Here is a 13,973-nt window from a genome sequence, read left to right as displayed (position 1 = left end):
AGTAGTGTAGTGGTGGTAGTGTAGTGGCAGTAGTGTAGTAGTCTAGTGGTGGTAGTGTAGTGGTGGTAGTGGTGGTAGTGTAGTGGTGGTAGTGTAGTGGTGGTAGTGTAGTGGTGTAATGGTGGTAGTGTAGTGGTGGTAGCTTAGTAGTGTAGTGGTGGTACTGTAGTGGTGGTAGTGTAGTGGTGTAATGGTGGTAGTGCAGTGGTGGTAGTGTAGCAGTGTAGTGGTGGTAGTGTAGTGGCGGTAGTGTAGTAGTGTAGTGGTGGTAGTGTAGTGGTGGTAGTGGTGGTATGTAGTGGTGCAGTGGTCTTTATGGTCTGACCAGCCATACATTGGACGGACACGCTACGTCCCGTCCCTGCGGTGTCATCATCAAACCTCTAATTTCCACCATCTGGAAGAACGTAGGTCCAGATGGTGACCAACCCCGTTGAGCGGCCAGGTGGAGGAGCAGCCAGATGTTACTGATGACTACAAGTGACAGAAATAATGTTGACACCTTTAATGATGACACGAACACAGCTCTTTCATGAGCTGAACTGAAGGCTCTCAAACTTTTTCCATGCAGACAAAACGTGAGCGAATGTGAGCTCGGTGCAGCGTCGGCAGGAACGAGGTCGCTATCTCATGTGAAACATTCTGTTTCTTGGTCTTGTTCGTGTTGTGGTTTCACCTTATCTTGGGTCTCCTGAACTCTAAAGCCGAGGTCACAACCGGAATTATGAATTTTTGGTTGTGCAATTTTTGCCGTTCCGCAAATACAGTTGTAGTGACCTTGATGGGGTAAGTTCTCAACACACATGGAGGATGTACGAAATATCTGAACGTGCGTTGACACACCTTGGCCATGGGGGTGACGCGTGAAGACATGCACACTGAGTACGTTTGTCTAACCTGAACAAAACGGAAGCACCCGTCGAGTTTGTGTGACATGACAAAGAACTTCTGCGGCACGTTACTCGTGTGCCCTGTGGCATTTCTTCCACCAAGACCGGCCATAGGAGTTCTTACGATTGGTGGGGCCGAGGAGCTTGGTCACATGGGACAGTCTCACAGTAGAACCGCTGCTTCTTCACATGGAGATGAGCCAGTTGAGGTGGCCCGGGCATCATGTCCAGATGGATGGATGGATGGATGGATGCATGGATAGATGGACGAATGGATGGATGGGTGGATGGACGGATGGATGAATGGATGCATGGCAGGATGGATGAATGGGTCGATGGATGCATAGATGCGTGCATGGATGAATGCATGGATGGACGGACGGACGGATGGATGTAAGGAAGATGGGTGGGTGGGTGGGTGGACGAATGCATGCATGGATGGATGCATGGATGAGTGGATGGATGCGTGGGTGGGTGGATGGACGAATGCATGCATGGATGGATGCATGGATGAGTGGATGGATGCGTGGATGGATGGACGGATGGATGGATGAATGGTTAAATAGATGGCTAGATGGATGGATGCATGTATGGTTGGATTGAATGCATGGATGGATGGACGGATGTACAAATGGAAGAATGCGTGGATAGACGGATGGACAGACGGATGGGTGAATGGATGGATGAATGGATACATGGCAGGCTGGATGGATGAATGGATGGATGGATGAATGCGTGGATGGATGAATAGATGGATGCGTGGATAGACGGATGGATGGACAGATGGATGGGTGGATGAACGGATGGATGAATGCATGGCTGGCTGAATGAATGGATGGGTGGATGGATGGATGAATGGATGAATGGATGCATGACAGGCTGGATGAATGGGTTGATGGATGAATGCATGGATGCGTGGATGGATGGACGAATGAATGGAAGAATGCGTGGTGGATAGACAGACGGACGGACGAACAGATGGATGGATGGGTGGATGAATGGATGCATGGCAGGCTGGATGAATGGGTGGATGGATGAATGAATGGATGGATGGATGCGTGGTTGAATGGATAGATGCGTGGATAGACAAATGGGTGGATGAACGGATGGATGAATGGATGGCTGGCTGGATGAATGAATGGATGGGTGGATGAATGGATGGATAGATGGACGGGCGGATGGATGTGTGGATGCACAGATGGATGAATGGATGCATGACAGGCTGGATGAATAGGTTGATGATGAATGAGTTGATGGATGAATGGATGGATGCGTGGATAGACGGATGGGTGGATGGATGGATGCGTGGATAGACGGATGGGTGGATGGATGGATGCATGGATAGACGGACAGACGGATGGATTGATGGCTGGCTGGAAGATTGGATGGATGCGTGGATAGACGGACGGATGGGTGGATGGGCAGATGGATGAATTGATGGATGGATGGGTGGATGGATGAATGTGACCACAAAGAAACGTAACCATGGTGAGAATTCACAACAAGAATGTTGGCTCATTTTAGGCAGACAAAAATGAGTTCAAGCCATTGGAAGTTTTTGTTTTTTTAATCAACAACCACAGAAGCAGGAAGTACAATAACAGTACCATCATGTGGAATATTCCAAGACAGGAAATACTTCTCTGAAATGATCATCCTATATATAAAAATGTAAACAGCCAAGAGATACAACGCTCTTAAAGGGAATGTTTTAGATACGCTTTGACAACGTTGCTCAATTCTAATAAAATCATTTATAAACTATACAACAATTATGAACCCATAAAAGCAGAATGACGTGAAATGAACACAAAATCAATAATGGAACAAAATAAACTAACAAAGAAAATAAAACTAAAGAAAAATTCAAAGATTTATACAAATAATAATTCAATCAATAAAATAATTAAATCAACAAAAAATGTGGATAAACAGAACAAAAATAGTAAGAAACAAACTTTAACAATAAAAACAAAAATGAAATGAAATTGATCAAGAAACAATAAAATGATACAAAATGAACAAAAATGATAAATAAAAATATTTACAAAACAGATAACAATTTAAAGCTGCTCATGAAAGCCAAATTATCCAATAATAAAATTAACTAACAACAGTCATATTTAAAAACCAAACAATAAAAAACTAAAAACTGCAGTACAGATGGACAAGAAATTTTTTTTAAAAACATCGTCTTGATTTCATAACATTTATTTTTGTTGTGGTTTTATTCTTAAGCTGCTTCCTGTATTTCCTTCTTTTGTTTTTGGGCTACAGGAGAGGAGGAATGTTAGGAAAAAAGAAAGACCACCACAGTGAGAAAAACAAAGCAGACCAACTCGAATCAGTGCTTGTACCTAATCAAGTGTCCAACTTCATTTCCCGGGAAAAGAATTATCTTTCTTGTACTATTTTTTTAAGTCGTTCCTGACTTGCTATGACATCAAAGCAACATGAAAGTATCACATCTACAATATGTGGGGAGGGAGGGGGGGGGGGTCAAAGTGCAGCAGTAGAGTCAAAGGAGGGTCCCGCTTAGACGACGGTGGCCTTAAAAATGTCCGCCTTACAGTCCGTGTCGTCGTCTTGCTGTCCCCCGTGCGGAATGCGGGTGTTCCTCATTTTGCTCTGAACCTGACGCAGCTCAGCGACGTAACCCTGAAAGCTCAGGCTGAGCTCCGAGTCCTCGGGCTGGGACGCTCCCTCCGAGTCCTCCAGCTGGACGCCCTCCACGTCCCTCACGTCCTCCGGCAGCGCTTTGCTAGCCGCTGAAAAACACGACAAAGACAGAAAATACAATTAGATTGATTCCTGATCCTATCCATCCTGGTCACTCCCAATGAGAACCTCAGCATCTTCATCTCTGCCACCTCCAGTTCTGCTTCCTGTCTTTTCCTCAGTGGCACTGTCTCTAGACAAGGGGTGCTCACACTTTTTCAGCATACGAGCTACTTTTAAAATGACTCAGTCAAAATGATCTACCCACTACAAAAATGCAAAACATCTATTTATTTTCGAATGTATTGAGGATTATTTGTACGTACAATGTATGTTGATGTACCTTACATAACCAAATGAGCCAATATTGCAAAACACACATAATTAACTATTAACATTTTTTGTAATTACCTGAGTTTACTTTGATGACTTGCACTGAATTGAATCAGCCAGGGATGCATAGTCCGGACAGTAGCTGCTCATAGCCAGGTTAGCCAGGCAAACGCACTTCGAAAAAGACACTGTGAAAAAAAAAGTCCACCTCCCATTCCGTATGGAAGTGATATGTTTTTGCCTTTTTACTTGGTCCAGCTACTTCACTCATTTTAGTGACCATAAACTTTAGCGAGGGCTTAAAATATGACGCAATTCGCCGACTAGCTTAGCACTTTGCATCGTTGTTTACGCATGAGCGGTGACCTTAAGGTCAAAATTCAGTTGTCATTTGACTGGTTGTCCTGTATGTCAATCAAGTAACGGGGACGGATGATAGGCTGACATCGTAAGTTCTGCTGCACTTAGAGACGTTGTTTGATTTGATTGGTCACCCGAAGGGCAACATTCAGTTGTCATCTGAATGGCTGCCCTGGATATCAATCAAGTGACGGCATTGATGCTAGGATGATATTTTTTTAAAGTCACGCCGCGATCGACCAGTACCACCTCCGCGATCGACCGGTAGATCGCGATCGACTTAATGAGCACCCCTGTTCTAGACCAAACAACATGGCTGGTGTCACCACAACACCCTGGCTGTGTCTAGGGATTCTGTCCATAAAAGTCATGAACAGAATGGGTGACAAAGGGAAGCCGTGGCGGACTTATTGCCGACCATGCGAACCAAACTCTGACACCGGTCATCCAGGCAACAAACCGCCTTATTTAGCTGGTCCGATACCAGGACAAGGACCCCGAAGAAACCTTTGGTGTGATTCCACGAAAGTTGGAACACCCCCCCCCCCCGACCGGCCCCCTTCTTAAAAAGGGCGACCACCACCCTGGTCTGCCAATCCAGAGGTACTGTCCCATGTCCACAGGATGCTGCAGGGCCATGTGAACCAAGATACGCCCACGGCATCCAGGGCCTTAAGGAACTCCGGGTGGTTCTCGGACAGAACCGGTGACAGGGCCCCATGGGTGGCTGTATCTGTGGATGCACCTTAGACTGCGTCAGAGCGTAATGTGCGGATGTTGTTTACTTTTCCCCAGATTTATCAGATCAACCCAAGTGGATGTTGGGTCACGTCCACACCATTAATCCCTGAGCGCTTCTGTTGATGAATTCGATTCATAACACACCTCATACATAGAAGACATCCGTGTCCATCATTAGCAACACTGTTGCTAGCTTTAGCAAGTATGGGTGTGCATCCATCCATTTTCCGGGTCCGGGTCGCAGGGGCAGCAGTCTTAGTAGGGAAGCCCAGACTTCCCGGTCCCCGGCCACATCCTCCAGCTCCACCGGGAGGACACCAAGGCGTTCCCAGGCCAGCTGTGAGACATAATCCCTCCAGCGTGTCCTAGGTCTGCCCCGGGGCCTTTTCCCGGCTGGGCATGCCCGGAACACCTCACCAGGGAGGCGTCCGGGCGATGTCCCAAGAACCAGATTTGGCCGCCGAAGACCAGGTCGCCCATGCACCCGCCCTTGACCACCACCCAACACACAATGCACCGGACCCTTATGCTTGCCCCCGTAGGTGGTGGGTCTACGAGGGGGAGATCCCGTGTGGCTTCTTTAGGCTGGGCCCGGCCGGGCTCCACGGGTGAAGGCCCGACCACCAGGCGCTTGCCTGCGAGCCCCTCCCCCGGGCCTGGCTCCAGGGTGAGGCCCCGGTATCCCACATCTGGGCGGGGTACAGTTCCTCCTCTTGTTTTCAATCATATGGGTCTTCTGAATCACTCTTGGTCTGTCCTGTCACCTCGGACCTGTTTGCCTTGGGAGACCCTACCAGGGGCATATAGCCCCCGACAACATAGCTCCTCGGATCACTCGCGCACTCAAACCCCCCCACCACGATAAGGTGGTGATTCATGGAGGGGCATTTAAGTGTTTCTTGCATTTATTCTGTCATGGAATACAAACACAAATACAACAAACAGGAGTGGACTCCACCTCTGTGGAGTGCACATCGCCTTCCTGGAAAAAACACACATGGGTGTCCAAACTGAGGAGCAGTGAGGAGGCCATTTGTCTAATGTGGCTCATTAAAGAAATAAAATACACAAAAACCCAGCAAAAGTGGAAAAATCGACAAAAAAGGCATCATGTAAAAGGAAAAAGTGAAACGGTTGATACTAATAATTTCTGTCCGTGGAGATAACTGAACATCGGGGCTTCCACACGTCTCCTAAATCTTTACTAACATCTGGCAACAACATGAACACCAAAAGCAGCTGAGAGAATGTGAGGCGATGCAACACACACACACAAAGTGAAAGCTTTCAAAATAAGAGTCTCCTCGGACTGTCTTCAGCAAAATGTTGTCCAGAGTGTCCAGAGTGGACAGAGTGGACTTCTGTCAGCACCTAAGTGAAAGTATGCGCTCGCTCACAAGTGCTGTGCTACATACCGGCATCCCCAAATCACTTCCTGCTGTGGTTTGTACGACCAAATATGGCACAACCGCGCTGCCACAGCTAGCCAAGATGTTACGCAATTCGAGCACACGTCTTGTGTCAACATTCCCCGGCTGGTAGGCGGTCAATCAGCTGTGTTTACAAGTGATTCACATCTTTGAGTCTGGGGAGACTCCTGTGTTGACATGTCATAGGGGTCAGTTTATCACTAGCTTCTTCATTTCACAGCATCACAGCATTAGCTAACCTTTGAGTACAGTGTTACTAATACACTCGGAGTCCAGGTCCTTCCTGGCTAGTGCTAAAAATGGCAGCCGGTTACATCACCCATCTATAAAATCTATCAAAAACACGATTTTTAATTCTAGTTTGACTTACATAAAGCAACGTAAAATGCATATAAATGGTGAATGAAACGGACACCACCTTCCTGTTTTGCCATGACTGAATTCTTGAATTCAATTGTGTTTTTCAGCTTCTCCACTTGCAACTTTCTTTGGTTCCAATTTGGGTTGCAGTATTGAGGTGAGAAAAGCCAGTAAATCAGGGGTCTCAAACACGCGGCCCGTGGGCAAAATGTGGCCCACAGGACACTAGTTTGAGGCCCCCGCCTTGATATGAAAGTTTAATGTTAGTGCGGCCCGCGCAAGTTTGATATGGATGCTGTATTGTATCATGTACCCAGAAAAAATTATTACGTTTGATTATTGTTCATGTTAAAGGTTAAATAACTTAATAGTTATCCTCCCTATCCGTGTGGAAGTGGTACGTTTTTGGCTATTTAAGTTTAAAGGAAATAACTTGAAGGCTACCGTTTAGGTCGCTTGCTCTCTAGTTTGCGAGTTAGCATGTGTCTCAAGACCCTGCAGTTGCGCAATATGTTGTAAATAAAAAGAGTATAAATGTGACTATAGTCGTGTTTTGTCATGTCTACAGGGCTCTAATAATGCTTTGTTCATTTTAATCTGAAAAAAATAATTTGTCTACCCACCAACTATATGTGGTTTCTTAAGTTTTTATTATTTGCCGTTTTATTATTATATTTATTTATTACTGATTGATTGATTTTCTTTATTCTTGATTTGTTTATTTATTTTTCATCTTATTTAGTGCAGAAAAATAAAAATTAAGATATTTGAGAACAGTGGAATGTTTTATCAGAGCTTTTATTGTAGAAAATCGGAACCAAAGCACTGAAAAAGTTTGTATATTTTTCTGTTTTTAATAAATGCATTATTTTTTGGGGGGGTAACATTTATGTGACTTCTTATGGGAAAAATGGATTGGGTTAACATCCGTTTTGGTTAGAGTCGGACCTTCTGGAAAGAATTAATGACGCTAACCAAGGTTCCATTGTACTACAGTATATTTTTTTGTATTTAATGAATTCTTTTTATATTATTTGATTTCTCTGTCAAAATAGTTACACAGCCGCTAACCGTTTCTGCAAAATGACAATTTCAAGGGGCAATCCTTGCAGAGATGAATAAAATATCACAAACTGAACATGCCATCGGAGGACCAAGCATCTAAACAAACGGTTAGCAAGGCCAACAACAGCTACGCCAAAGCTACAAACTCTGGACTTTGGGAGGAAAGTCGAATATCCAAAATAATATGAATAAGAATACTTTTCTAAAATGAAAATTTTAGAAAAGTGTTAAAATGATCCAACTTTCTGAGACAGTGAATGCATCACGGCTGACTTCTGACAGGCGACTGGATGAGCCTGCATTGGTTGAGACCTTGATACAGTGGTGTGAAAAAGTCTTTGCCCCCTTCCTATTGAGTGCTGTGGCATGGGCTGCACGTCCGCCGAGTGGTTAGCGTGCAGGCCTCACAGCTAGGAGACCGGAGTTCAATTCCACCCTCGGCCATCTCTGTGTAGAGTTTGCATGTTATAGGTGCCCTGTGATTGGCTGGCCACCAGTCTAGGGTGAACCCCGCCTCTTGCCCGAAGACAGCTGGGATAGGCTCCAGCAACCGCGACCTTTGTGAGGATAAGCGGTAGAAAATGAATTAATATATATTTTTGTTTGACATTTTCTTATCTAGCATAGTATAATTTTTTTGCATGTAGAGATGACAAACGACTCATTTCGGCACAGAAGGGTGTAGAACTAATCCATGGATGTCTAAACTTTCTTTACTGAGGTCCAAATGCTGGGAATCAAAGAACAAGGTGTCGTTATGTATTTTTAATTTTTGTAAAAAAAAAACAAAAAAACTTTATTTAGGTTTTATTTTATTATTTGTTATTAGTATCAACAAATACAAAAATCGGAATCTGCAGTTTTATTCAATTATGCATTATTTACATTTTCAATCAAATGTACTTATTTGATAGAAAAACAGGCGGCTAGAGTGTCACGTGTTACATGGTGTTTTGTCTCCCTCTAGTGGGCACAGTGATGGATGCAGCTTTACAGCTTGATTAGCCTTATTTGTACGAACAATTCAAATGAGTTATGATCGCGAATGTGTGTAGCGGCACTTTCTATCTGGAGCTCCGTCAACTTGGGAGATAAAAATATGGTTGCCGTGGCGACCGGGGAAGGATAGAGGCCAATGCTTTGCTTTAAAATGACTTTGGGCGCATTCGGAAAAATAAGCAGTAAGATGAGTCTATTTATATAAACATTGTGTTTGGTGCTAATCTCTACCTAGCAACAGGATATATTTATTCAAGGTAAAATATTTATTAGAAAGAAGGCCTTTAATTGTACAAATAGTTTGTCTGGTAATCATTTTTAAATATAGAGTTTTTAAGTCATACAGATCAAGTACAAGTTGCACAAATACGTTACTAAAATAATTTATATTGTGTTATTTTTATTTATTTATTCAACAACAGAGCACCGCAATGTTTGTGTTTAGAAATAGCATTAAAATGAATACATGACTACAATACAATACATTTATGTACAATTGTAATTGTTATTTATTAGCAGTCAAGTATTAAACAAAACCTTTTTATTCATGAAAGATAAAATCAACATATCCTATAAATAAATATAGATATTTCCTGATCATAAATATATTACAATAATTTTAGAATAATACTTTTTGCCCTGCAACAGCATCCGGGCACATTTTATAATAAGCAAATAAACAGCAAAGAAAAACCACCTCAACCACAGAAAAAGACGCTGCATTCTCCCCATTACGTCTCAACACACCAGCACATTCTGGCAGCAGCACCCACACAGCCCGCAAGAATCCCCCTCCAAAACCACCACCAGCTTATTACTCCTCACAGCATTCAAGACATGCATGCAGCAACGACACCGAGACGTGGGCGGAAAAGCTACGCTGCAAAAAAAAAAACAAGACATGCAGAGGCGGGTGGGGGGGCTGCAAAAAGACAAACGAGCGTCGTATCCAATAGGAAGGTTTATTATATATCCACCAAGTAACATGGTGCATAGCAACATGGCTCATTTACCTCATCCTTATATCCACCAAACCTCCAACTGGCTTATTCCATCCAACATAGTCACTGACAGCACAGAAAAATACAAAAAAGTTGCAACAATTTGTGTTTGCTAGAATGAGGGGTCATCCCACAGCGGTGTGTGTGACCAGGTTGTGGCATTTATTGGCAAGAAGCACGGTTACGACTAAGAAATACACTAACAAACTGATCATTCCCAACCTTTCGTGGATAAGAAGCAATGCAATGCCGTCTCACAGCAGTGTGTGTCTGTGTGTGTGTGAGAGAGAGCAAATATTGTACACAGTGCCCATTACGTTTCTTTGTTTGTTGGTAGCAATGCTAATCACATTTTTCCAAGCTTTTTGTTGTATATTTATTTATAACAATGTTCATTCTTGCCAAGGAGTAGAATGCCATCCCACAGAAGTGTGTGGTGTCAAATTACTGTCACAGTATCACAGACTTCATCTACTATACACACATTTGTATCGATGCCAATTTTTGCCAAAGAGAAGAAGAATGCTGTCCCACAGCAGTGTGTTTGTGACCATGCAGTGTGGAACAGTGTCAAATTTAGCCAACTTTTACAACAGAAAATGTTCATTTGTGAAGTTTTTTGCTATGTTTATTTTTATTAATACTTTTTACCCTGGAAGAATGTAGCGACATCCCACAGCAGTGTGTGGAGTCCAATTTTCTGTCACAACAAAGACTTAATCTACTATTCACATTTTTCCAAACTTTTTGTTGTATATTTATTTATAACAATGCCAATTCTTGCCAGAGAGAAGTGGAATTTCGTCCCACAGCAGTGTGTTTGTGACCATGCAGTGCTGTGGAACAGTGTCAAATTTAGCCAACTTTTACAACAGAAAATGTTCATTTGTGAAGTTTTTTGCTATGTTTTTTTTATTAATACTTTTTACCCTGGAAGAGTGTAACGACATCCCACAGCAGTGTGTGGAGTCCAATTTTCTGTCACAACAAAGACATCATCTACTATTCACATTTTTCCAAACTTTTTGTTGTATATTTATTTATAACAATGCCAATTCTTGCCAGAGAGAAGTGGAATTTCGTCCCACAGCAGTGTGTTTGTGACCATGCAGTGCTGTGGAACAGTGTCAAATTTAGCCAACTTTTACAACAGAAAATGTTCATTTGTGAAGTTTTTTGCTATGTTTTTTTTTATTAATACTTTTTACCCTGGAAGAGTGTAACAGCATCCCACAGCAGTGTGTGGTGTCCAATTTTCTGTCACAACAAAAGACTTCATCTACTATTCACATTTTTCCAAACTTTTTGTTGTATATTTATTTATAACAATGCCAATTCTTGCCAAAGAGAAGTGGAATGTCGTCCCACAACAGTGTGTTTGTGACCATGCAGTGCGGTGGAACAATGTCGAATTTTGCCCACTTTTACAACAGAAAATTTTCAGTTGTGAAGTTTTTTGTTATGTTTATTTTTATTACTTTTTTTTTTTTACCTGAAAAAGAGTAACAGTATCCCACAGTAGTGTGTGGAGTCCAATATTCTGTCACAACAAAGACTTCATCTACTATTCACATTTTTCCAAACTTTTTGTTGTGTATTTATTTATAACAATGCCAATTCTTGCCAAAGAGAAGTGGAATGTCGTGCCACAGCAGTGTGTTTGTGACCATGCGGTGGAACAGTGTAAAATTTAGCCCACTTTTACAACAGAAAATGTTCATTTGGGAAGTTTTCTTTAATATATCTTTCTAATAATATACCTAAGCGGAGTGTAATGCCATCCCACAGCAGTGTGTGATGTCCAATTTATTGTAACAACAGAGACTTCATGTACTATAAACATTTTCAGAGCTGTTTTGTTGCATATGTATTTGTAACAATGCCAATTCTTGCCAAGGAGGAATGGTATGCCGTCCCACAGCAGTGTGTTTGCTAGTAACTGAGCTGCCAACATTTAGTGTATGCAATGGAGGCAATACCCACCACTATCCCGTTCCCCACTTCCCATAAGTGTGTGTGGGCGATTAAAAAAAGGCGATGCACACGTCATGGTCCATCCAATACATGACTATATTGATGAACACAGGTGTCCAATTAGAAATGTCGGATAGTATCGGGGAAAAAATGAGTTAATGGTTGATATCAGTATCAGCTTTTCTGTGGATAATTGTATCGGCACGCGTGTGATGATGTGCGCCACACAGCTTATTTGCTCAGTCAGCAAGCACGCGTTCTGGAATGATTTGGAAGTTTGGCCTTAGGATTGTAAATAGAGTATGTGTCGTCTCACTGTCGCTACAGTTTTTTGCTGTTGTTTATTTATCAAATTTCTAATTCTCGCCACGGAGTAGTGGAATGGCGTCCTGCAGCGGTGTGTGTGACCAATCTGCTGACCACAAAGCGTGAAATTGACTGTGACAACAGAAAATGTCATCTTCATTTTATGTTGATATGTAACGATGCTTCTTGCCAGAGAACAGTCAAATGGTGTCCAAAAGCACCGTAGGAGAGAACTCATCACAGCTTTATGTTGTACAGGCCTCCCACTTCTACATCTACATCACAGTAAGAACATGGTTTTTTTTTCAGAAAATAACTCATGAATAAATGATGGCTGATTTGTGTTTGGATGTGGCCCGTAATCAAATCAATTCAATTCAATTCAATTCAATTCTTAAACTTTGAAATTAAATTAAATTCTGAAACTTTTAAATTAAATCAAATTAAATTGAAAAGTTTAAGAATTAGATTAGATTAAATTAGATTAAGTTACATATAATTTAATTTAATTGTTTAATTGTTTGGCTTAAATTAAACACTTTCAATAAACATTGCTAAATGAAGAAAAATACAAATACAAGGCTTACAAAGTGTTCCAATTGTGAATGCAGTACTCTACACTGGCCACTAGGTGTCAGTAATTGTTTGGTGAGAAATGCACTAGGTTTAAATGATCTCACAACAAACATAATAATCACTAATCATAATAACCACAACCATAACCCATAACAGGGGCCATAACCCATGACAAGCTAAATCTGTCCGCCCACCCCTAAGGTCCCCCAGGGAACAAATTTACCGTGACACACACTATGTGAGTCTATGTTATCTTATTTATGTCTTAGTTTCTCTGGTAAAGGTGACTATAGGGGTGTTATTTCATGTCAAGTGGGTTCTAATTATGTTAAACTGTATTAAGTAGAGGGGAAACAGGCTTTCTATGCAGAAATATTCAGTTTTGGGGTCTGGAACAAATGAAGCGTCATAAACGAAGGATGACTGTATATTTATTATTATTAGTAACAATGATTCTTGCCACAGTCACGTGGAGTGTGCATCAGCAAGTTCGTCACAACACACTGCTGTGGGACGGCATTCAATTTAATGTTACAAAAAACAAACCTCATCTACCAATCCCAAATGCGCAAACCTTTTGTTGCACGTTTAGTCACATGTTTCTATTTACAAGATTTCATCAACACGTCGGATGAACCAACTGGCATGCTGAGAGGACTGTCATTAAAGTGCACAAGGGGTGGTCATATTGGGGGTGGTGTGGGCGTATTATGAACAAATACCTGAAGTGGACTCTTGCGACTGGGGGCAGGGTGGCGGCGGCGGAGTGAAATTGGCCTCAGGCAGGCTCCCCTCCAGGGACGGCATGGGAGATGGCGACGGCGGCAGCAAGGTGCTGTTAGGGCTGTTAATGTCACCCTCCCCCACGAGGGTCAAGTCGGCGTGGGCGTCCTCCTCCACAGTATGAAGGCCCGGCCGAGCATCCGAGATGGGCGGCCGCTGGATCGGGGACAGGTGGTAGCCGAACGGCGTGTGGCGGCCCACGGGGGGCATCAGGCACCGCTTGGGTGCCGCGGAGTGTCCGTTGGAGCCAAGGTGGGAGTCTAAGCTCTCAGAGCGGGGGCCGGGGCCTCTGGTCGGGGTGGAGGTCGGCAGTGGGACCAGGCGGAGGAAGTCCGGAAGCACCAGGTCTTCTTTTGTGAGTAGTCCGCGTTGGTCGTTGGCTCGGGTGCTCTGTGCCCGGCTCAGTAGCTCGAAGAATTCTACAAAAACATCCGGCA

General features: G+C 43.0%; 1 protein-coding gene across 3 annotated transcripts in view; it reads right to left on the bottom strand.

Moving 5' to 3' along the window:
• Positions 1-2,458: 2,458 nt before the first annotated feature.
• Positions 2,459-13,973, bottom strand: part of LOC131125708 (regulator of G-protein signaling 12-like) — a 50,772-nt gene continuing 39,257 nt past the window's right edge. For 2 of the 3 annotated variants that reach the window (XM_058067510.2, XM_058067509.2), the window contains exons 17-18: positions 13,476-13,955; positions 2,459-3,658 (exon numbers count right to left, since the gene is read on the bottom strand). In XM_058067510.2, the coding sequence (XP_057923493.2) occupies positions 3,426-3,658; positions 13,476-13,955 (713 nt within the window). In that variant the 3' untranslated portion in view covers positions 2,459-3,425. Of the gene's footprint in view, positions 3,659-13,475; positions 13,956-13,973 lie in introns of those variants that run through there. The other variant, XM_058067512.2, reaches the window with a different exon arrangement.

The sequence above is a fragment of the Doryrhamphus excisus genome, linkage group LG2, assembly GCF_037039965.1.
Source record: "Doryrhamphus excisus strain RoL-2023G ecotype Guam linkage group LG2, RoL_Dexc_Guam_v1.1, whole genome shotgun sequence".
Lineage (NCBI taxonomy): Eukaryota > Metazoa > Chordata > Actinopteri > Syngnathiformes > Syngnathidae > Doryrhamphus > Doryrhamphus excisus.
Note: the sequence above shows the minus strand (reverse complement) of the source record. Positions and strands in the feature narration are given on the sequence as shown.